The sequence below is a fragment of the Papio anubis genome, chromosome 14 (assembly GCF_008728515.1).
Source record: "Papio anubis isolate 15944 chromosome 14, Panubis1.0, whole genome shotgun sequence".
NCBI classification, from domain to species: domain Eukaryota; kingdom Metazoa; phylum Chordata; class Mammalia; order Primates; family Cercopithecidae; genus Papio; species Papio anubis.
Window position 1 is genome coordinate 71,330,812 of NC_044989.1, and position 24,511 is coordinate 71,355,322.

At 49.5% G+C, this 24,511-nt stretch overlaps 1 protein-coding gene and 1 pseudogene across 3 annotated transcripts in view; one reads left to right on the top strand and one right to left on the bottom strand.

The window, feature by feature from the left end:
- ATP6V1B1 (ATPase H+ transporting V1 subunit B1) overlaps nucleotides 1-24,511 on the top strand; it is a 28,383-nt gene that overhangs the window by 3,334 nt on the left and 538 nt on the right. For 2 of the 3 annotated variants that reach the window (XM_003908792.3, XM_031655261.1), the window contains exons 2-13: nucleotides 4,411-4,466; nucleotides 17,620-17,718; nucleotides 17,911-18,004; nucleotides 18,597-18,674; nucleotides 19,521-19,660; nucleotides 20,502-20,603; nucleotides 21,171-21,268; nucleotides 22,405-22,528; nucleotides 22,789-22,939; nucleotides 23,198-23,280; nucleotides 24,053-24,157; nucleotides 24,350-24,479. In XM_003908792.3, the coding sequence (XP_003908841.2) occupies nucleotides 4,411-4,466; nucleotides 17,620-17,718; nucleotides 17,911-18,004; nucleotides 18,597-18,674; nucleotides 19,521-19,660; nucleotides 20,502-20,603; nucleotides 21,171-21,268; nucleotides 22,405-22,528; nucleotides 22,789-22,939; nucleotides 23,198-23,280; nucleotides 24,053-24,157; nucleotides 24,350-24,479 (1,260 nt within the window). Of the gene's footprint in view, nucleotides 1-4,410; nucleotides 4,467-4,972; nucleotides 5,003-17,619; nucleotides 17,719-17,910; nucleotides 18,005-18,596; nucleotides 18,675-19,520; nucleotides 19,661-20,501; nucleotides 20,604-21,170; nucleotides 21,269-22,404; nucleotides 22,529-22,788; nucleotides 22,940-23,197; nucleotides 23,281-24,052; nucleotides 24,158-24,349; nucleotides 24,480-24,511 lie in introns of those variants that run through there. The other variant, XM_031655260.1, reaches the window with a different exon arrangement.
- LOC116270296 lies at nucleotides 15,171-16,168 on the bottom strand (annotated as a pseudogene).

A 24,511-nucleotide genomic window follows, 5' to 3' on the forward strand; every position in this document is an offset into this window, starting at 1 on the left:
TGGAGGGAGTGTCGGCAAAGTCTCTGGAAGGCCCATGGAAGGAGCGCCCCTCGGCCTGTGGCAATGCACCCGCTTCCTTCTCCAGGGTCCAGGCGAACATCCCAGGGTTGCAGAGTGGCCATAATCGCTGAGCGCTGCAGGATACCGTCCTGAACTGTGGCGCGTCCTACGAGAAACTAGCCCACTTTCTGGGCCTCGTTTTGCCACTCCATGCAAGGGACATATGGAGGTGGAGGCTGCAGTATACAAACAAAAGGACCGGCTTGCAGTCAAGGACACCTCTGTTGCTCAGCCCCCATTTTGGCTGTGTCCAAACCAAACAGCCTAGAAGAAAAGATCAGGCTGGCCTAACAGCGGAGGGGCAGAGCTCTAAGACATCTGAGGGGAGAGACATCATCCCTCTAGGGTCCCTGTCTATAGTACTGTGGGACAGCAGTGGGGAGAGGACTCAGTGGGCTGCAGTAATCAGTCAGGGGCAAGGCCTTGAAGGATGTGCGTAGTCCAGTGCTGAACAGAAACAGCCGCGTAAGTGGATTATCTGCAATGAAGGGTCCAGGCTATGAAGCGATGTGTTCACGCAGAGCCAGGCCTGGAAGCTGCGAGAAGCCCAGGAAGGCAACTCACAGCTGAGGCTGATGTGCTAAGATGTTGAGCTTTGATATCTCACCCTGATCACCCGAGTGGCCTGGTCGGGGAAGGCATCTGACTCCCAGAGGGCCTGCGGCAAGTACTTTGCAGCTGCCTCTAGGCCTCTTCCAGCCCAGCCCCTCCTTCAGAGGGAAGGGCTGTGTGGATCCCCTAATCCTCTGTCCCCCATCACCACTCTGCTGCTGCCCCCACTCCCAGGTGGAGCTGCTGGATGTCAGGGTTAATGGGGATTCTACATGACAGGGGTTGTGAAGTGGGGGAGCAGCTGTGAAGGAAGGGAGGAAGTTGAAAGACTTGTCTCCAGAGGCGGTGGAATTAGAAATGATTCCCTGGACTTTTCTGGTCCTTGGGCCCCATCCCCTCCCACACCCCCACCTCCCTATCCAGCCCACCCACCCTGTATCTTTTCATCACTGCTTTCTTCCCCCAGCGCAGCCCTTTGGCAGGTGTGGCATGCCAGATGCCAGCTCTCCCTGGGGCTTATAAAAATGAGGGTCTCTCCTGCCTGCCCCGCATTCCCCTGCTTGCACAATCCACTAGCGATCCAGACAGTCTGATCCAAACACCATGTGGGTGTGGGAGTGCTGTGGCTGTTTAGAGGTTTTTTTTTATTGGTGGGAAGGGTAATGCCCAAGCCTCTGTTTCCTACCCTTTCTCGTTGAGGAGTCTTCCTACGCCCAACAACCCCTTAGCCCAGTGCATCCTCTTTCTCTTCTACTCTCTGCCTTTTCAGGACGTATGACTGGTGCTACGGGTGCAACCCTTTAGGCTGGACAATAGGACTCTCATTTGGTTTGGAGGCTTGGGAAGGTCAGGAGGGGACACACAACGGTTCTGATGTGGGAAGCATGGGAAGGAGCAGATGGGGTCAGTTAACATAATCCATCTGCAAAGATTTCTTTTTCTTTCTTTCCCTCCCTCCCTCCCTCCCTTCCTTCCTTCCTTCCTTCCTTCCTTTTTCTTTCTCTCTCTCTCTCTTTCTTTCTTTCTCTTTCTTTCTTTCTTTCTTTCTTTCTTTCTTTCTTTCTTTCTTTCTTTCTTTCTTTCTTTCTTTCTTTCTTTCTTTCTTTCTTTCCTTCTTTCTTTCTTTTCTTTCTTGACAGGATCTTACTCTGTCACCCAAGCTGGAGTGCAGTAATAGCGTGATCAGAGCTCACTGCAGCCTCAACCTCCCTGGGCTCAGGTGATCCTCCCACCTCAGCCTCCTGAGAGCTAGGACCACAGGCATGTTCCTCCGTGCCCAGCTAATTTTTTAATTTTCTGTAGAGACGGGACTTCACCATATTGCTGGTCTCAAACTCCTGGGCTCAAGCAATCCATACACCTCAGCCTCCCAAAGCGCTGGGACTACAGGCGTGAGCCACTGTACCTGTCCAAATATTTCTTTAGTGTGTACCATATTCCCGGCACTACTCCACGAAGTGGGACACCGCGATGAGCACCACAGATGATGTCTTGTCCTCTTGGAGGTGACAGGTCTTACTGCGCCTGACGTGAGCCTGTGCATGCCAGCCCACTGCCCCTCTTTCTGTTCCCCGGAGGCCCTGAATGAGTTATTTCTCACCTCTGCCAGAAGTGCCCTTTCCCTAGCTCCCTGGGGGCTGGCACCCCTTGACCCTGAAGGCTCAACTCAAACAGCTCTTCCCATAAGATGCTTCCTCCAAGCGCACCCAGTCTGGTCTTCCCTCCCACTCTCGTTCACCCATCCTGATCTTTCCCTTAAGAGCACCCACTGCAGTTTGTAATTATGTTATTTGCTCTGTATCCTTTTAGCCTGTAGGCACTTCATATTTTCATTTGTCACTTTCATTTCCTCGCTTAGTACATAGAAGGCATCCATGCAGTAGACATGCTTGAAGAAAGGAAGCGGGGAGGGAAGGAAGAAAGCAGATCTCAGAGGAAAGGAGAGGGAGAAGTGGAGAGCCAGGCCAAGCCTTGAAGTCCTCTGGCACCCAAAGGTCTGACAGTGAGGAGTGTGAGTGTGAGTCTTCAGAGGAGGCTGATGGGCGGCCCCAGAGGAGATCTTCCAGAGGGCAGCGTGCCCGGGCTCTGAGTATAGCATCAGAGACCACTGAAGCCAGAGTTGACAGGGCCAAGGAGAGGGTGAAAGGTGGGGAAGGAAAGCCAGTAGTGGGGGCCATGCTTGTGAGGGGAGGAGCTGGAGAAGGACTGGGACTGAGCGAGGTTTCTTTAGGACTGGAAACATCAGAGCTTCATGGGAAGACAAGAGAGGAAAGAGAGAGAGAGAGGCAAGGAGGCTCTGGTCCTTCACCCCATGGAGTCATCTCTAGAGCCTGTTTCCCAGTGCAGAGGAAGGACCTGCTATGAAGGAAGCAGGGACACCTCCTTGGTGGGAATAGGAAGGAAAAAGAGGGTGGCTCAGGTGCAGGCCAGTCAGGTCTGTAAGGTAGGTTTGAAGGCAGGGAACTGAGGGAGTTCCCCTGCTATGGCAAAGTGCAAGTTGAACTTGTCATCTCTGGCTGTCCTCGAGGCCCAGAGTTTTCCAAATGGTTCTCACACTTGGAGGATCCTTGTAAAGATCTGTGCAAGAATCACCGTGCCCAGTCGGTCTTCCTAGTTCAAGTCCTGGTGAAAAGAGCTTAGATCAAACAAAAATAAGAAGTTTGACCACAGATATCCAGATTGGGAAGGGGAGGGACTTCTGGTTTTTCTTTGGCATGTGGTGGCTTGGGGCCAGGCTTGTCCAAAGCAGGAGGGTAAGTGAGCCGAGAACCAGTGTGGTCCAGCAAGAAGCACAAGGCGGGGTCCCAGCTCCAGCTCTGCCACAGATGTGCTGTGTGGCCCTGGCCAAGGCTTCTCACACTTCTGGGCCCCATTTTCCTTGCCTGTGAAAGAGGGGTTGGGCCACTCCCCTCTGCATCCTGCCAGCCTGTGACTGACCCAGTGGCCTCACAGGCCCCATGCCCACCTTGCCAAGTGCCTTCATTTCAGGTGTCTCATCTCATTGGTGCATCACAAGAACCCCAGAGAAGGGCACTGGTATCCCAGGACTATGGGCAAGGGATTGTCCCAGGTCTCTCGGCCAGCCTCTAGCAGAACCAAAACTAGGCTTGCCTCCTGCCAGTCCACAGCTTCTTCTATGGGAGTTTGGAAGTGTTTCTTGACATTTAACCCAATTCCCTGTGCAAGCTGAGCTCATTTCCCATGTGTGGGTCTCTGCAGCTGCCACATCTGCAGGCATTTCCCTCCTTCCCCTGCCTTTGCACTCCCTCCCCTCCCATGCTGAGCACCCAGTGAGCCTGGGGAGTCCAGAAACCTTGTGATGAGAGCAGAAGCCCCATTTGGTTTTTCTCACTGACACCTGCACCCCCTACACACCACACACACACAGTCCTGGTGAGGGCAGAGGACAGCACTTTTCGGCCACAGCCGGGGGCCGGGAACTTTTGGAAAATGTTTGGAGTGAGAGAGGATGGAGTGGGTGAGGTGGGGGTGGAAGCCAGAGGGGAAGCAGCCCCAGGGATGAGAGGCCTCTGTGTGATGGGGGCGGACTCTGAGGAGGCCTCTGCCCTCTGCCCGGCCCTCCCCCAGCCTCCTGCAGGTGTCCGAGCAGCGGGGGCCCTGCGGGCAGGGGCATGACCCTTACAGCAATGGTGGCTGGCCCTGTCACAGCTAATGACCCTGACGGCCCAGGCTGGGAAGGAGGTGGGGTGTGGAGAGGAAGGGAAGGCGGAGGATGCCTCTGTGTGTGTGAGCAGGTGTTTGGGGTGAGACCCCTCCTCACCCCTGCCCCTCCCCCAGCCTACAGGACTGTGTGCAGCGTGAACGGGCCTCTGGTGGTGCTGGACCGGGTCAAGGTAAGACTCTTCCACTGCCTCCCTGGCACTAAGGCCAAATCCCAGGGCACCTCTCCCTTGCCCTGCAGGATTTCTTTTAAATTACCCTTTCCCTCCATGGCCCCCAGGGCCTGCTCTATTCTCTCTGTCCAGGCACCCACTCCCACTCTCCTACCCTAGCTGTAACCGCAGCCATCCAAGCTTTCTCCTCCCTGCCTTTTCAGTAAAAACCATAAAAACCCATGGAGGCCCAGCCCTGGGCCTTGGGAAACTTGCTTCTACCCCTAACGAGTTGTCCTGCCTCCGTTTCCCCATCAGTGGCATGGGCGTACCTAACCTCAGAGGAAGGCTGGACCGTAGCACGGTTGCACCTAACCTCCTCGAGGGCTAGACTCTCCCCACCCGCAGCTCTCACAGGATCTTCTTTTAAGGGGAAAGAGGAGGAGGTGGCGAGTCAATGCCAACTAAAATTTCTAGGGATCTTGATGACTTCCAAAGGCCATTGGAATATCTCAGTCTCAGCAACATGGGTGGGAAGTGAAATGGCCCCACCAAAGGTAAGTGGGCTGTGGGCTATTTTGTAGCCCCTGGGAAACTGGCAGACACTCACAGTATCTTGAGTCCTGGGGTTGGGAATTCTTGAGCCATAAAGAGCCCTGCAAAGGTACAAGATCACTCTCTTATCCTTCCTCCACCAACCAGCCCCAATCCCTCAGCCTCCCACCCCACGACCTAGCTGAGCAAACTGAAAGTCTCAGTGCCCCTTTGAACCCTCTTGTCCCAGACCCCACACCTGCCAGCACCCATGTCTGTAGCTCCCTCCCACCCCACTGCTACCTTTTTATGGCAATGGCCTTGGGCTCCCAGCCTGGCACCCTCCTATCCTCTTTCCATCCTCCAGCCTTTCAGACCGGATCCTTGCATCAAATTCGCCTAGGGCTCCCCAGTGCCCTCAGCTTACAGGTTTTTTCTTTTCTTTTTTTTTTTTTTTTTTTGTGAGACAGAGTCTCACTCTGTCGCCCAGGCTGGAGTGCAGTGGCGCAATCTCGGCTTACTGCAAGCTCCGCCTCCCGGGTTCACGCCATTCTCCTGCCTCAGCCTCCCCAGTAGCTGGGACTACAGGCGCCCACCACCACGCCCGGCTAATTTTTTAGATTTTTAGTAGAGACGGGGTTTCACCGTGTTAGCCAGGATGGTCTCTATCTCCTGACCTTGTGATCCGCCCGCCTCAGCCTCCCAAAGTGCTGGGATTACAGGTGTGAGCCACCGCGCCCAGCCACTTACAGGTCTTTTCTATGAAGGTGGCTGCAAGCCTTTCCGCTCACGCTCATCACTCTCCCTTCCCTGTGTAAAAACTAACACCTGAAATAGTGTCTGCATGGGGCTGCCATTTGAGATCTCTGGGCACTTGCATATCATTTTTTTAAAATGTGATCAGTAATGTATGTTTATTAACAAATTAAATAATGAGATCTCGCCACCAGTTTCACTGCTATAATTTTAAAGTAGTGATGAGCACAAATAGTATTTTGAGATCTCTGCAACAACTGTAACGTGGTATGAAAATATCTGTGATTTCTGATGGTGACAAAGTCACAGGTACTGTGGAACTGCTAATTCTACTGTGGTTTGTTGCTTACATTCAGAACTAGAGGAAACACTAAATTTCTGTAAACGTTAATGAATGTAAAAATATAACTTTCCCATCCACGATCACAGAACCCCTGAGTTCTCTCTGTAGACCCTGAGATAGGTTCCAGGCAAAAAAACTCTTCTCACAATTAGTTGGACAAGAGGACAGAGTATGTGGAAAGGAACGACAAAGATTGCAGGCTTGTGTCTGGGTATTTTATTATAGACACACAATAATTGTACATATTCCTGGGGTACACAGTGATGTTTTGATTTATATAATGCATAGTGATCAGGTCAGGGCAATTAGCATATCCATCATCTCCAGCATTCTTTCTTTGTGTTGGGAATATTAGTATCTTCTTTCTGGCTATTTGAAGACATATGTATATATATTTGTTAACTACAGTCATGGACAGTCATCCTATTGTGGTATAGAACACTAGAACTTATTGCTCCTGGCTAGCTGTAATTTTGTGCACGGATTTTTCCCTCTGCCTCCTATACTACCCTTCCGCCTGTTCCCTCCCTCTGACTCATCCCCAGGGTTGAGAGGTCACCTTCTCCTGGATGCCTCTCCCTCTTTTCTACTTTTTGTGGTTTTATTAGTGGCATCCATTGAGGCATTTGGTCAAGATCTGGCCACATATCTCCTCCCTTCCCCACACACACTGTGCCCTGCTATTGGCCATGAACTGTGTTTTGTTCGTCTTTAGCTCCAGAAGCCCAACACAGCATTTTTACTGAACACGTAGGCTATAGTAGGTGCTCAGTATGTTTGCTCAAAGGAAAAGTGAGTACATTAATGAGATAAATGAATGAATAAATGTTAGCATGACTAGCTATGGACCTGTCAAAACTTAAGCCAGCAATATTAAAGAAATCAGACCCATTCGTTGCTAGCAAACAGATTCTGAGTTCATAGGGACATTACCGTTTGACCCCTCAGTGTAAAGGACGCCCCACGAGGAAGTGTGGCTGAGTATTTAGGTGTAGCACACTGGGTTTGGATTTTAATCCCAGCTCCATCCCACTCTTTTCTACTAGCTACCTGCCAACCCCAGATCAACAGCATCAGTACCACCCAGGAACTTGTCAGAAATACAAATTCTTGGGTTCCACCTCAGACTGGCAGAATCAGAAACTCTGGGGGCAGGGCCCAGAAGTCTGTCCTCACAAGCCTTCCAGATGAACTGATGCTTAGAGAACCATCGATCTAGGATTGCAAGTCCCAGTTTCCTCATCTATTAAATAATAATAGGGTTATTGTGAGGGTCACATCAGACAAATGTAGCATTATTCTCCCTTGAGAATAGCCAGCAGTATTTCTGTCTGGAATGCAGAAATGCTAATAAGCCTGATTAAACAGTTGGTGCCACCTCCTGCCCCTCTCCACCTCCACCACACTCTCCACCACACCTGCCATTCCCCATGGGACCCAGGGTGGCATGGAGTCGGAACCTATACAGGTGTCCACCTTCTCCACTGTAAAATGAGGCCGACCTAGGAAACCAGAACTAGGTCCCCAGATCTGTGGTTCTGCGACTATCATTTGCATCTGTAGCTTTGGCAGAGAAAATAATTGGGTGGTGGAGGCACCTCTCCGCATTCCTCTCCTCTGCCCCTACCCGTTTCCCTCTTCCAGGATTTAGCAAATGCTACAGCGTTTCTACAGCGCCACCTTCTGCCCACATTGAATCACACAGGCAATTACTCTTCTTGCTTCCGTCCTCAAATGTAAGAACATTTGAGAGAAGAATTTTGTGTAGATCAGAGGTTCTTAGTTTAGGGAATTAGGCCCTTGAAATTGTGTGCAAACCTCTGAAGGTATGCATGAATGTGCCTGTGCATTTTTCTGGGAGGAGTTTCTACAGTTTCATCTGATTTTCCAGATGTTTGTGACCCAGAAAAGGCTAACTGATTTGCAGAAGTTGAACAAGCATCAGAATATCGGGGGGTGCAGGGGGCTTGTTAACGGGCAGATTGCTGGGTCCCACCCTGGAGCTCTGATGCAGCATGTCTGGCGTAGGAGGCCCAAGAATGTACATTTCTATCAAATTCCTAGGTGATGCTGCTGGTATGGGGACCACACGGAGAACCTCTGTTCTAGAGAATTTTCTGACTCCTGTATTCTGTGATTCAAATTGCTCCCTGTTTGAGAATTGGAGTAAGCACTCACCTTAACCACCAGACTCGACCCCCAATGTCTGTGGCTGCTTTCAAAAGAGTCTGCATCAGCTCTGAAGACAATTTCCAAAGAGGAGCTCCCGCACTGCCCTGGCCATTGTCAGCAGGAGGGACCTTAGAGGCAGCATTCCTGTGCACAAATCCCGACAGGCTTGCTAAGAACTTCCAGTCCTCTGTGTGTAGGCAGCAGCTCCCCGGTGCCTGGCCACTTGCTGGTTGAGAGCTCAGGTGACTCTCCAGCACAGGGTTCCATTGCACTGCATCATGCCCTCTTTCTGCAGCCCTCTTAGTAACCCACAGTGAGAGTCGATGGGATCAGGCCTGCTCAGTATGCGGTTGGGAAACAGGGCCCCTTAAGATACAAGCTCCTGGACTCGCTATTCCCCAGTGGAATTCTCCCTGGCACCCACTGCCCTAACTGGTCATGAGATGCCACCACCAACAACAACGACGAACAGCCAGCACACACTTAGAGCCTGGGGCTCTTCCTAAAGTTTCCAGACACTACACCCTCCATGCCTGGGTGTGAAAACCTGATGGCCCTTCCCCAGATCTGACCATAATTTTTGCTATTTAAAGTTCATTTTCTCTGATTTTATCCTTCAGGGACACAGAACACACCCCTCTCCTCTCCACCCTCCCTCCCTCACCCACATAAGCCCATATGAAAATCATCACTATTTATTTATCTATTTATTGAGACGGAGTCTTGCTCTGTCGCCAGGCTGGAGTGCTGTGGCACGACCTCGGCTCACTGCAACCTTCGCCTCCCGGGTTCAAGCGATTTTCCTGCCTCAGCCTCCCGAGTAGCTGGGATTACAGAAAATGATCGATCACTTTTAATCACTCCGCCTGATTTCTTTGGGGCACACTCTGGCCTGTGCTCTGTACAGCAACTTTTCCCCTGAGGTTAAAACAGCCCTCCGTCACCTCCAGGGAGGTGATAAACAATGAGGCAAGGCCCGTTTGGTATCGAAACACAGGTTATCAGAGTGGGAGACGAAAACGAGCCGGGACGTGTGTTCCACGCGTTTCCCAGGCACTCGCTGTCCGTGCTCCTGGGCTCCCTCTTGTGGTTGAGAACCCAAGACGCCGGGGTTTTAACACCTCCTCCCACCTCGGAGCCTTCCTCCTGGGCCGGCCTCCTGCTAAGGCCCCACTCCGCAAGGCTGAGGGGTGGTTTGGGGAACCACAGGTCACCTTCCTGGCATCCTCTTCACAGGACAAGGAGGGACCTAAGCTAGAGCTTCCTTCCGTGTGACTGTCAGAGCTGCAAACCTTCTAGTCTCAAGTTCGACCAGCAGGGGTTCCTGGCGTAGTGGCCCCTACCCTGGTCACACCTTGCTGGGGAACTGGGCCCTTCGCTCCTCCCCCCCAAGCCCTTAAGGTCACTAGTTTGTGGCCAGGAGGTGATAAAACGATAGTAATGATGATGATAATCACCAGCACTGTGCTGATAAGGCAAGTCCTCTATCTCTGATCTTTTTCATAACTACTTTGGCTATTCTCAGACATTTATGTGAACTTTAAAATCATTTTATTAAATTTTAAAATAAATGATAATCCATTAGGGTTGGATTACATTTATATACTTTTTAAAAGGATTCATGTTTTTATGCTAGTAAGTCATTCTGTCTTGGAAGACAATAATGTTCTTCATTGTTTAGGACTTGTTTAATGTTATTCCATAATATTTTTTTCTTGTATCTTTCTTGTTTATTTATAGCTATTTTATGAGTTTTGGCCCTATTGCGGATGGGATAGTCTTCTCCATTGCTTCTTCTAACTGGTTACTACTAAAATAGAAAAAAAAAAGGGGGGGATGATTTTTATATATTTGTCTTATAAACAGCCAAATTATCTTATTCATTCTAAAACTTTTTTCTAAACCAGAGCCTCTTGAGTTTTTCTAAAGTATAGTATAATCTGCAAATAAAGGGAATTATGTCTCTTTTTCCATCAGCATACTTTTACTTTACTTTTTATTTTGAGACAATTTCAATTTTATAAAAATTTTCAAAAATAAAAATAGTAGTAGGAACATCCATGTCACCAACTGTTAACATATTATCTCACTTGCTCTGTCATTTGCTCTCCATGTGTGGCTGTGCGTGCATCATTTTTTCCTGACACTTTTTTTTTTTTTTTTTTTGACACAGAGTTTCATTCTTGTTGCCAAGGCTAGAGTACAGTGGCACAATCTTGGCTCACTGCAACCTCCACCGGCCGTTCAAGCGATTCTCCTGCCTCAGCCTCCCGAGTAGCTGAGATTACAGGTGCCCTCTACCACGCCCGGCTAAGTTTTGTATTTTTAGTAGAAACAGGGTTTCACCATTTTGACCAGACTGGTCTTGAGCTTCTGACCTCAGGTGATTCACCCGCCTCAGCCTCCCAGAGTGCAGGGATTACAGGCATGAGCCACCACACCTGGACTTCCTGAATCTTTTGAGAGTATGTTAAGCTCAAGTACTTCAGTGTGTATTTCCTAAGAATTAAGATATTCTTTTATATACCCACAGTAGAGCTATCAACTTCTGAAATTTATACTGATACAATACTTTAATCTACCATCCATATTCCAATTCCCAGGTAAGCTGATAAATTGGAATATAGCATTTTTTTTCTTCACTCCAGTATAGGATCTAGTCTAAGGTCAGGTATTGCATTTGTCATGTCTGTCTAGCTTCCTATCATCTGGAACATTTTCCCACAGCCTTTGTTTGACATTTTGAAGAATACAGTCACCTCCCACCACCATCTTTAAAAAAGTAGAACATTCGGCCAGTTGTGGTGGCTCACGCCTGTAATCCCAGCACTTTAGGAGGCCGAGGCAGGCAGATCACCTGTGGTTAGGGGTTCGAGACCAGCCTGACCAACATGGAGAAACCCCGTCTCTACTAAAAATACAAAAAATTTGCCGGGCATGGTGGCGCATGCCTGTAATCCCAGCTACTCGGGAGGCTGAGGTAGGAGAAGCATTTGAACCCAGGAGGCAGAGGTTGCAGCGAGCCGAGATCGCGCCATTGCACTCCAGCCTGGGCAACAACAGCGAAACTCTGTTTCAAAAAAAAAAAAAAAAAAAAAAAAAGGACATTTTCTGTTTATGTTTAATTTTCTCTTTTCTTTTTCTGGTCTTACTGTATAAACAAAAACTTCCAAAACAATGTTAGGTAACAATTGTAATATAGGTATCTGTGTCTGTTACTGATTTTTATTGGAAATGAAAGTAACTTTCACATTTTACCATGTACAAGGATGCTGATGTTGGTTTTGGTCAATAGTTTAGTGTTCAAGTAGTTGCTTTCCATTCCTGTTTTATATAGAATTGTATTAGAAACAGATGCTTGGCCAGGCACAGTAGCTCACCCCTATAATCCCAGCACTTTGGAGACCAAGGCTGGCAGATCACCTGAGGTCAGGAGTTCGAGACCAGCCTGGCCAAGATGGTGAAACCCCGTCTCTACCGAAAATACAAAAAATCAGCTAGGCGTGGTGGCACGCGCCTGTAATCCTAGCTACCTGAGAGGCTGAGGAAGGAGAATTGCTTGAACCCGGGAGGCAGAGGTTGCAGTGAGCCGAGATCTCACCATTGCACTCCACCCTGGGGGACAGAGTAAGATTCTGTCTCAAAACCAACAAACAAGCGAAACAGATGCTGAATTTTATCAAAAGCCTTTTGGCTTCTATTTACATAATCTTGTAGGATTTGTTTTTAATCTATGTTGACGAACTCTCTATTATTATAATTTTTGTTATCAAATGTTGACAAATTCCGTAATGTTGATTGCTCTAGTCTTGCATTCTTGGATTAAATCCTACTTGGTCATACATGTTTATTTAATACACTGCTTGATTAGACTAATAATTTATTTCTGCATCTATGTTAATAAGAGAAATTGATCTATAGTTTTCCTTTTGGTACTATCTTTAATGTATTTGGGAGTTAGGGGGGCTTTCTATTTGGTAGTTGTTTCCTTCTAATTCATATCATTGAATATCATATTTTCTGTAGGGTTTGTTTGTTTTTTGTTGAGACAGGGTCTTACTGTGTCACCCAGTGCAGTGGTACGATCTCAGCTCACTGCAACCTCCGCCTCCCAGGTTCAAGCGATTCTCCTGCCTAAGCTTTCCCAATAGCTGGGATTACAGGCATGCGCTACCACACCTGGCTAATTTTGTATTTTTAGTAGAGATGAGGTTTCACCACGTTGGCCAGGCTGGTCTCAAACTCCTGACATCAAATGATTCGCCCACCTCAGTCTCCCAAACTGCTGGGATTGCAGGCATGAGCCAATGCACCCAGCCTATTTAGGGTTTTTTGAGGATATTTTTTTTGGGGTTAAGAAATTTTCCTTTTATTTCCTGTTTTCAAAGAGTACTTTTGTTCTTTTTGGTTTTGGTTTTAATCATGGATGGGTTGGGTTTTTTTGTTTGTTTGTTTGTTTGTTTGTTTTTAGACGGAGTCTCGCTCTGTCCCCCTGGCTGGAGTGCAGTGGTGCGATCTCGGCTCACTGCAAGCTCCGCCTCCCGGGATCATGCCATTCTCCTGCCTCAGCCTTCTGAATAGCTGGGACTACAGGCGCCCGCCACCGCGCCCGGCTAATTTTTTTGTATTTTTAGTAGAGACGGGGTTTCACCGTGTTAGCCAGGATGGTCTCCATCTCCTGACCTTGTGATCCGCCCGCCTCGGCCTCCCAAAGTGCTGAGATTACAGGCGTGAGCCACCGCGCCCGGCCGGATGGGTTTTTTAAAAAAAAACTTTTTTCAAAATGTTTTTAGATGTTCATAGTTTTTAATCTTTTAATTTGTTAATAAGGTGAATTACATGAATAGATATTCTCATACTAGACCAGACTAACATTCCTAAAATAATCCCAACTTGGTCTTTTAAAATTTCTGTTTGTGTGTATATGTTTATCTTTATTTCTTTACTATTTTGGCTTACAACTTGGTCTTTTTTATGCATTGCTAGATTGGATTTGTTAATATTTTGTTAGGATTTGTGCATCCATGTTCATGAGTGAGATTGCCTACCAGTTTCCCATAATTATTTTATTTTGGTATCAAGGCTATAATTGCCTCATAAGATGAGTTAAATACGGTACCTTCTCTTCCCAGCTTTGAAGAGCTTAATTTTCAAAGTGTTTATTCCTTGACTGTTAGAACTCACTGCTAAAACTATCTGGGACTGGTGTTTTCTTTGCTTATTTAATATCTTCAAGATTTCAGGATTATTCTGGCTTTCAATTTCATTTTCAGTTGGCTTTGGTTTGAGTTATGTTTATCCATTTCATCTAATTTCTCAAATGTGTTGCATAAAATTGTTCATAGTTCCTTTCATTATCTTTTAAATATTATCAGTTTATCTAGTTGTGACTTTTTTTATTCCAACAATTATTTATTGATGCCTTTCTTATTTCTTAATCTGTGTTGCCAGCAATTTGTCTGTTTTAGTCAGCTTTTCAAAAAACCAGTTGGCTTTGTTGGTCTTCTCTATTATATATTTGTTTTCTGTTTTAATAATTTCTACTCTTATTTCCTCTACTTTCTTTGGGGTTTTAATGCTGTTCTTTTTTCTGACTTCTCACATTGCATACTTTTAGCTTCTTCAACTATTTTTCTTATCTAATATAATCATTTAAAGCTTTAAATGCTTCACACATATGTTGATATACAGCTTTTCACTATTACGGGAGCTAAATGTTTTCTAATTCTGATATAAATGCTTCTATACTTAGAATGCTTTTCTTCCAAATGTAAGAGGTTTTTCTGACTTTTTTTTTTTTCTGTCGTTATTGATTTCTAACTTACTTTTATGATCAGAGAACATGGTACAGCTTTATATCTTTCATAGGTCGTGGCACAAAAGGATGACCTCCTCATTCTTTTCCAGATAATCTGTTATTTCAGTCTTGATTGCCTCTAATGACAAAAGGTAATTCAGAAGAGTGCTTTAATTTCCCAGAATATTAGGAATTTGAGAGGAAAGTGTTATCTTTTTACCATCAGTTGTTTGTTTGTTTGTTTGATTGTTGTTTTGGGGTTTGGTTTGGTTTGGTTTGGTTTTTTGTAGAGATGAGTCTCACTGTGTTGCCCGGGCTGATCTCAACCTCCTACATTCAAGCAATCCTCTCACCTCAGCCTCCCAAAGTGCTGGGATTACAGGCGTGAGCCACTGTGCCTGGAACCATTAATTTTAGTTGGATTAAGATTATAGCTTACTCCCTGGAGTAAATCAGCCACCTGGGAAGTGAGGTGAGGGAGCCTAGGGGACGCAATGCGTTTGCTCCAGGACTTTTTCCAGGAAGAAGGTGCAGGTACGGGGCTTAGATCTCTTGGTGCTTATGACAGCTGATGATGAGTGTCAATGGGGATGGTGTGTTCTGCTAGCCCAGCTTCCCTGGCCAAGTCTGTGGTCTCCTCTAGCTGTGGGTAAAGACTGGGACTGGGTGGCTCCCAGAGCAGGCACAGACAGCAGAGCTTAGGGATTCCCCGGGACAAAGCTCTACCTGCCCATGTGCTGCCTGTGATCCTGGAGGGACAGCCTGATGGTTTGTTGGTTTGGATTGGTTTGGTTTGGTTTTCTGAGACAGGGTCTCACTCTGTCACCCAGGCTAAAGTGGGACATGATCATGCAGTGGCATGCAGTGGCATAATCATGGCTCATTGCAACTTCGACCTCCTGGGCTCAAGTGATCCTCCTGTCTCAGCCACCTGACTATCTGGGACCCTGATGTGTTACAAAAATTGAAATATAATTTGCGTACTGTGAATTCAGTGGCTTTTAGTATACTCACAGAGTTATGCAAACATCATCATGATCAAATTCCAAAGCATTGTCATCACCTCAAAAAGAAGCCCCATGTCCATTAGTTCTCACTACAGTCCTCCCTCTCCCAGCCCTGAGCTAATCTACTTTCTGTCTTTATGGAGTTGCCTTTTCTGGACATTTTCTATTAACAGAACTGTGTAATATGTGGCCTGTTGTGCCTGACTTTTTTCACTTAGCATAATATTTTCAAGGTTCATTCATGTTGCGGCATCTATCAGTACTTCTTTTTTTTAATGAATTGGCATATTTATTTCTCAGTTTGTGAAAATGTCCTTAATTTGTTGATGTAACAAGCAAATTTCAACTCTGATTGCTATGCAAAAAACAAATCTGCTTTGCAATGAACTTTATATAATTCAACTGCATACAGGCAACACACTATGTATGAAAAAATTACTAACTGAACTATGGGTATTAACTACTGAAAAGAGTTAACAGTTGATTATAATTTTTTTTTTTTAAACAATCTAGGAAGGTGGCAGCCAGCAGCAGTTCTAACACAATTACGGGTGCTATCGGGAATTCGGGAATCTTGGCGGAGCTAGTAGTGTAGTGAAACTTGTTCGCAAAATACAAACATACTTTTAATAGCACATGTGAACGGATCTCTCTAAAATTGACCTCATTGGTTTTGTTCTCAACAAACTGATCTGGGCCACTCAACATAGATTTTATAGTGCCTGGTGCTGATGTATGTTCTCTTTTTACAGTACATTCATGACCATCAGATGATACCGATTTGACATATATGGCATCAGGGCCTTCGCAGCCACCATAGGTTTTCTCCCCTCCATCCATTTTTTTCTTATGAAATCCTCCTTTGCTTCCCAAGGATCTTGAGAAGTTTTTCACTAGCCCCGCAGCCACCATAGCTGGGTCCACATGTACCACCATAGCCCCATTCCAGGGCCGCCCCCTGAGCTAGCTGCGTGCCTCCATGGGTTCCAGGGCAGTCTCTTCCTTTTTAATGCTGAATAATATTCTACTGTATGAATACACCATATTTTGTTTATCCATTCATCAGTTGATGGACATTGAGTTATTTTCACTTTTGGCTATTATGAATATTGCCAGACTGCTTTCCAAAGTGGCTGCACTGTTTTCTATTCCTCCCAGCACTGTACGAGCATTCAAATTTCTTCACATCCTCAACAACACTTGTTATTATCTGTCTTTTTATTTTATTGTATTTTATTTTATTGTATTTTATTTTATTTTATTGAGCCGGAGTCTTGCTCTGTTGCCCAGGCTGAAGTGCAGTGGTGCGATATCAGCTCACTGCAACCTCTGCCTCCTGGGTTCAAGCGATTCTCCAGCCTCATCCTTCCGAGTAGCTGGGACCAAAGGTGTGCACCACCACACCTGGCAATATATGCATATATATATATTTTTTTTTTTTCTTTTTTCAGTAGAGACGGGGTTTCACCATGTTGCCCAGGCTGGTCTCAAACCCCTGACCTCAAGTGATCTGCCCGCCTCAGCCTCCCAAAGTGCTGGGATTACAGACATGAGCCACCACACCCAGCCTAAAAGTTCCGTATATATTCTGAATATTAGCCTGATTTTTAAAATTCCTGATCCCTGGAAGGACTACATAAGTCAATTCTAGTCCCATGCCACTGGTACTGAAAGACGCCTGTGAGCAGAGAGTCTTTCTCCTGGTGCCTCAGCAGAGGCAAGCACTTTGCCAGTGTGTTGACCCCTAGTCCACAGGGGCAGAAACAGATACGCTGTCCAGAACCCGAGGCAGCCCAATCATTACTACATCTTTTTTTTTTTTTTTTGAGATGGAGTCTCGCTCTGTTGCCCAGGTTGGAGTGCAGTGACCAGATCTCAGCTTACTGCAAGCTCCGCCTCCCAGGTTTATGCCATTCTCCTGCCTCAGCCTCCCGAGTAGCTGGGACTACAGGCACCCACCATCTCTCCCGGCTAGTTTTTTGTATTTTTTACTAGAGACAGGGTTTCACCGTGTAGGCCAGGATGGTCTCGATCTCCTGACCTCTTGATCCACCCGTCTCGGCCTCCCAAAGTGCTGGGATTACAGGCTTGAGCCACTGCGCCCGGCATCATTACTACATCTTTATTGAGCTTTTACAAAGTGCCAGGCACCATGCTAATGGATCTGCATATATTATCTCATTTCTTCCCTATAGCAGCTGTGGGAAGTAGTATTATTATTATCCTCATTTTAAAGATGAGGAAACTAAAGCTCATTACTTATGACTTACGTATTTAATGAGTTACTGAAATTGTAAAGTAACTTCCACAAGGTCAGGCAGCTACTAAGCTTCAGAGTTTCAATTCTAACCTGGTCTTGCAACTCCGAAGTGGGTGCAACTGCCTCCCAAACAGAATTCAGACTTTCACTTCCCAGCCCCTCGAGTTCATTTCCACAAGTGTCTGGGCACAAGAGGGGAGAGAACTGCTTGGGACTGGGTCAGGGAGGGCCGGAGAAGTCTTTGAGAAGAAGGGACTTTGCCTCTGGTCTCACTGTCTCACGTGGCTGCTCTCCCCTCCTGCCAGTTTGCCCAGTATGCGGAGATCGTCCACTTCACCCTCCCAGATGGGACTCAGAGGAGCGGGCAGGTGCTTGAGGTGGCTGGCACCAAGGCGATTGTTCAGGTGAGTGGGGTCAATGGGACATTGGCTAGTTAAATCACTGAATTAACCCATAAAGTTCCCACACTATCTTACAAACTCTGAAGGCAGGAGGAAATGGTCTATTTCCCTGAGAGCACAAAACATGTCCAGAATGGATAGCCCTGTTCCCTCCAGCAGGCCCCTTAGTGGAGAAACTCCCTCTTGTTCCCACAGGTGTTTGAAGGGACATCAGGGATCGATGCCAGGAAGACCACTTGCGAATTTACAGGGGACATCCTACGGACTCCGGTGTCAGAGGACATGCTGGGTGAGGGACAGGAAGGAGAAGGGATGGAGGTGCTCCTCTGCCCTCCCAGCCCAGCTTCTCTGACCAAGCCCTCAGCACACTACACTGTCACTTCCTGTTTATATGCCTGTCTCCCTGGTGGGCTCTTTGAGGTCTGGGGTGTGTCTTCTTCTCTCTGATTCCTGACCCCAGCGCAGGGTCTGACATACAGGTGTTCAATAAATGAGGAAGGTGGGTTCAATAGACTAGAGACACAGTAGGTAGCCACCTATTTGGAGCCAGGCTGAAAGGGACTGCTAAACCTTGAATATTCCCTAATTCTCTCCCAAGACCTGGCCTGGCCCTCTCCTCTCTCTAGTCCTGGAATCCCCCATTAGAGTCATTGTCCTGGGACAAGGCCTTGCCTGTAAAGGTTTCCAGGAGAGGAAGGAAGACTCTCACAGCAACAGTCACTGTAGCTGGCTCTCTGGGCTACCTGTGGGCTGCAGGGGAGGGGGACACGGGACACTCCTTTGGGGAGTGGGAGGGAGCTGGTGGTGGTGTGGAGGGTAGGCAGCAGTGAGGGACACAGGGCTAGCCTGAGCACCCTCCAACACTCCTCGCCCACACTCAGGTCGGGTGTTCAATGGCTCCGGCAAGCCCATTGACAAGGGGCCAGTGGTCATGGCGGAGGACTTTCTGGATATCAACGGTGAGTGACTGGAGGCTCTGGATGGCTTCAGGACCAAGCCCTAACACCTTCCCCACTCTTGGAAGTTCTGCCCAGACTCACGAGCAGATCAGATGTGATGGGACAGCAGCAAAGGCGTGCGTCTCTATCCCCAAATCTTCCACTGAACCCCAACACTGCCATCAGCACTCCATGTCCATCCTCTGTAAAATGCCATCATCGTTGGGCAGTGCTCCACGCCTGCCCCAAGGCCATCATGCCCCTGCCTTTGGCTTCCTGTCCACAATCCTGAGAGTGGGCTGCGGTGCTCTGCCAGCTCTTGTCCATTCAAGTGGGCACCTTCCCCAGGCCTCAAACCCTATCCCACCTGTTCACTGAGGACATGCTGGAGGCCTGTGGGGACCCATGGCTTGCCCTAGGCCACACAGAAAGTCAGTGGCCAAGCACAGAAGACTCATCTGCTCAGACAGGAGGTTGAGTCACCTGCAGGCCCTCTGAACCCTGCACTAGTACCTGGAGGTGGTGATGAGGGCTCTGCCCCCTTGGGCCCTAGAGCCTCAGCCTGAGTTTCCACCTGCCTGCCACTTCCAAAGCACGAGGGCAGCGCTGTCCAAGGTAGCACTGGGCCTGTGGCTATTTAAATTTGAACTAATTCAAATAGAAAGAAAGTCCCATTTCAGAGCCACATATCATGTGCTCTGTAGTCATTTGTATCTAGGGCTACATCAGGCAGCACGGCCAGAGCGCGTTTCTATCATCGCCAGAAGGCCCATCAAACAGTGCTGCTCTGGAGTCTGGGGTCAGCGCTGAGGAGGTCAGGGAAGGGTTTGAACCCCTGAGCATGGCTCTGTGATCGCCCTCTCCCAGGCCAGCCCATCAACCCGCACTCCCGCATCTACCCGGAAGAGATGATTCAGACGGGCATTTCTCCCATTGACGTCATGAACAGCATTGCCCGCGGCCAGAAGATCCCCATCTTCTCAGCAGCCGGGCTCCCCCACAATGAGGTGAGGCCTGCATGGCCAGCAGGCACAGCTGGGGGAGGGACAGAGCAGTGGCTGGGCTGCTGGGCCAGTGAGGATGGCTCCTGTGCCAAGCAGGCAGGGGCTGGCGGGGCTGGGGTCGCCAGTATCAAGACTGGCAGCTGTCCCCAGGCAGCTCAGGGACTCAGGACTGTACAAGATTTCCTCCAGGTCCAATCTTCAGGCTGCCCCAAGCGAGGGAGCCCATGGGGAGCTCCCAGAGTAGAAAGTCCTGCTCAGGGGAGCTCACAGCCCCTACCACTGTCCCTGCACTCATCTTTACTACCCGTTCCTGCTTCTCTCAACCACCACAGTGAACAGCCGCTTCCTCTCAGAGCAGCTGGTGTGACAAGGTCTCGAGATGCTCCTCCAGACACCCAGCACCCCGACCACTCAAAATGGCCTGAGCGATCAGAGGGCATAAGTGCCCCCACCCTACTGTGACCCTTCCTTCCTGACTCTGGGCATGGTGTCTTGGAGGCCCACATACTGCAGGCCCAGGGCAACTCTGTGCCCAGATAGTCCCCCAGCAGGCTGTGGGAGGGTATGGCCCTGCCCTATGCCAAGGTGCCCAGACCCGTACGGAGGCAGCTGCTCTTTGGGACTGTTACTCTGTCCTGCCTCTCGTATCAGGCACCCCCAGCCCACTAGCAGCTGCACAATAGCCCCCACCCTCCACCCCAAGAAAGACTGTAGCACCTGGGGCAGCCCCTTCACCTCTCTGGGCTTGGATCCCTCCCACCAAAGGCCATGAGCCAGTGGTGCTCAATGGGGTGGGCGTCGGCTCCGACTGTGACATACTCCCGCCCAATCCACTCTGCCCTAGATTGCCGCTCAGATCTGCCGCCAGGCGGGGCTGGTGAAGAAGTCCAAGGCTGTGCTGGATTACCACGATGACAACTTCGCCATCGTCTTTGCAGCCATGGGGGTAAGGGACTTAGCAGACTGGCACGTTCTGGAGGCTGGGAGCAGGCAGCCTGTCTCCCTCAGCCCCTGGCATGACCCGATCTGATGGGGAAGCCATCAGTGTCCCGGCCAGCCAGGAGGGGTGAGGATGGGAGCAGTGACCAGGGCCATGTGGCCCTCAGGGTGTCCCAAAGGCAATCACAGTAGTAAGATGGGCCCTGGGTGGCCTGAAGGAGGGGAAGCCAGGGGATTTGGGGAGAAAAGATAGCTTCAGGAAGGGGAGGCCTGGGAGCCCAGGGAGGTGGGCAGAGCAGCAGCTGGTGACAGGAGGGGCAGGGATGGCACTGAGCAGAGCTGGACTTAAAGAAGTCTCAGCCTCTCCAGGGGCATCTGACGAGGCCCTGTGAGGACTGGGGCAGCAAACCCAGAGCCTGCCCTTTCCAGCCCCAGGGTCACCACCCCATGGCCATGGTGCCTAGCGACTAGTAGCTGGTCAGTCCACAGGCTTTCCTGAGGACAGCTGGGAGGGGCCGGGCCTTGCCCTCAGGCCACAGGGCCCTACCTCCAGCCGACCCTGCTGTGTATCCAGGTGAACATGGAGACAGCCAGATTCTTCAAGTCTGACTTTGAGCAGAATGGAACCATGGGGAACGTCTGCCTCTTCCTGAACTTGGCCAACGACCCCACGTGAGCTCTCCCCTGAGGCCCAAACTGCCCTCAGGTGGGCAGACCCTGTCCCCTTCCAAGACCTAGAGTGCCGGGGCTCCAGGGCATCCCAGAACTAAAGCCACGGGCCATAGCTGGGAGAACAACCCTCATTGTGTAGATGGGGAAACTGAGGCCTGGGAAGGGCTAGGAAAGGCTAGCCTCCTAGGAAGGGCTAGGAAAAACCCACAGACAGAGGGAGCCAGACCATGACTCTGCCTGCTGCCTGTGCCCTCTGCTCTTCCCACAACCCATGTCCAGCCACCATCCCAACTCAGGGCTCCTTATCTCTGTGTCACGTCCACAAAGTCACCCCAAGGAGATCATTTCCCTAAACATTTGTTTAGAAAAACTGCTATTTTAAAAGTGTAGAAAATGGGAGTTTAAATCTGGCGGCCAGGTGGATAAAACAATTCTAATAAACTGTCCCGGGTGTTTCTGGAGGGTACTCCAGAAAGCAGATAATAGAATTCTGGAGGTGTTGGTGACATCCCCAAGGAGAAGAGCCACAGTCCCAAAGCTGGGAACTGAGAGTGTCTGAAGCCAAGGTACGGTGTTCAGGAGCGCTCCACGTGGGAAGGGTTTGTAGGGCTGGCAAGCATAGAGACAGGGACATTAGGTGTGCTTGGAGCAGTGAAAGGGACAGTGAGAGGAGCAGTGAGAGGGACGAAACCATCCAGAGAATGTGGGGTGAGAGTGCTCCAGCTGACCCAAGTGTGGGTGCCCTAGGGTAAGACAGAGGTAAAGCAGGTGCCCCCAACTCATCTACAGGGTGATATGCCAGAGTCCTTCCCCTTCAGCCCGCAGGGGACAAAAGCCACTCTCATCATCACCAGACAAAGTCCTGGCCCTGCCTGGCTTTTCCCACCCAACTTGCCTCCTGGCCTCAGTCTCTGTCCCCTTTCCTACCTTGGACAGTAGGCAAGGTGTGTGTTGGAGTCTGCCTACTCCCAGGAACCGTGGTCCTGGCTTGGGGATGGGGCCAAGGGCTCATCTTATCCATTCCTCTGCCACTATGCACAACACCAGCTTCCCAGTTCACCTTGCACTCAACCCCCGGGCTATGTGGAGCATTAGCCCAGGCTCCAGGCTCTCTCAACACCTGGCCACACCTCCAGGATCGAGCGAATCATCACCCCACGCCTGGCGCTGACCACTGCTGAATTCCTTGCCTACCAGTGTGAGAAGCATGTGCTGGTCATACTGACGGACATGAGTTCTTACGCAGAGGCCTTGCGGGAGGTGAGCTGGCTAGCAAGGGGTGTCAGGTTCCTCCCTACCCCTCCCTAAGCCTGACACCCCAGAGGGTCACCCTGCAAATAGAGGAGAGCTGGTCCACCCAAGCCTGCCCCACTCCCATGAGTTCCAGGGCTTGGTCTCAGCCTGGCCATTCCTCCCCTGCCCCCCACTCCATTTCTCACAGGGTCACTGAACTCCCCCCCACCCTTCCTAGCTTCAGCCTCTCACCCCCTTTCTTACCCCAATGCCCATGGATATTGCAGGTCTCTGCTGCTAGAGAGGAGGTGCCTGGGCGCCGAGGCTTTCCTGGATATATGTACACAGACCTGGCCACCATCTACGAGCGGGCAGGCCGCGTGGAGGGTCGGGGCGGATCCATCACGCAGATCCCCATCCTCACCATGCCCAATGACGGTAGCCTCCTCACAGCCCACTACCCTCCAGAGCTCCCCTGCCCTCCCTTTTCCGACCACACACTTAAAGAGCCCACATTGCTTTGCACAGATGTGCACCAGCGCTTTTCCTCCATCGAGATAGACACAGCCCTTTCCTCCACCATCCATGTCCCCCACACACCGCTATCACTCCCATGAGGGAAACAGAACCCAGGTGGCCCTGAGTGGTTGGAGACCTGGGCCCCACCCACACTGAGACCACTGTGTTTTCTTGTAGATATCACCCACCCCATCCCAGACTTGACGGGCTTCATCACCGAGGGACAGATCTACGTGGACAGACAGCTTCACAATAGACAGGTACTGCCCTGTCCCTGCCCACTTCCTGCTCTCAGCCCAGAGAAACACTGAGGAACAGATGTTCCACTGCCCCCAGGCATGAATTAGGAGGGGCCAGTCAAAGCGAACCCCAAACAGGAGACAGCCACAGGGAAGACTGCATGGTTCACAGACAGAAGACAGGCCTGAGCAGAATCTGGCTTAGCTGGCTCTTGGATCTTGAGAAGATAATTTCATCTCTTGGATCCTAGGTTTCCTCATCCATAAAATGAGAATAATCAAATATATCATCCAGACGCATTGTGGAGGATAAAAATAAGTTGGCATATAGACAGCATCTGGCAGATAGTAAATACTATTTCCCTTCCCTTTCCAGTCATTTGCTTTGGTGGAGAGAAAACAACGGCTGACACACATCTGTCCTGTGTGTAGGTTAAAGGCGACCCCTATGACGTTTTTCTCTTTGCTTGGCAGGTTTTTGTTTTTGTTTTTTCCAGCTATTAACCATTAAGCTTCAAAGAGGTTTTTGTCCACATTATCAAAAGTTTTGAAATACTGAGCCTTTTATTAACTAATGCCATATCATCTACCCCCTCCACTGTTCTGTCTAGGGCCACATATGACAGCTGCATGCCCAAGCCCTAGACTTTGTGGGAGATAAGAGAGGGTGGGTGTGCCTGTTGACCCCTCGGAATGTAGAATAAATGAGGAGCTTCTCCTGAGAACAATTTGGGGACGGGGGGAGCAAAGCTTGAGTCCTGCTCTCCACCACTTCCTTTTTCTTCTCCCTCAGATCTACCCCCCCATCAACGTGCTCCCTTCCCTGTCGCGGCTGATGAAGTCAGCCATTGGGGAGGGCATGACAAGAAAGGACCATGGAGATGTCTCCAACCAGCTGGTAAGGAGGAGAGGGTCCGGGGCTGGTGGGTCCTCTAGTTTCAGAAGCTGAAGGTCTGAGCCCCGTCTGAAGGACGAGCTTTTCTCCTGTCAAAATTCCTTTCCGAACGGGGTCCCAGCAGAGCCAGGTTGGGGGCTACTGGACTCCCGTGGTAAGCCCGCAGCGGACACCGACGCCTTGCCCCTCCCGCAGTACGCCTGCTATGCCATCGGGAAGGACGTGCAGGCCATGAAGGCAGTGGTTGGGGAGGAGGCGCTCACCTCTGAGGACCTGCTCTACCTGGAATTCCTGCAGAAGTTTGAGAAGAACTTCATCAACCAGGGTAAGGCGCGTCGCTGGCGTGGAGCCAGTAAA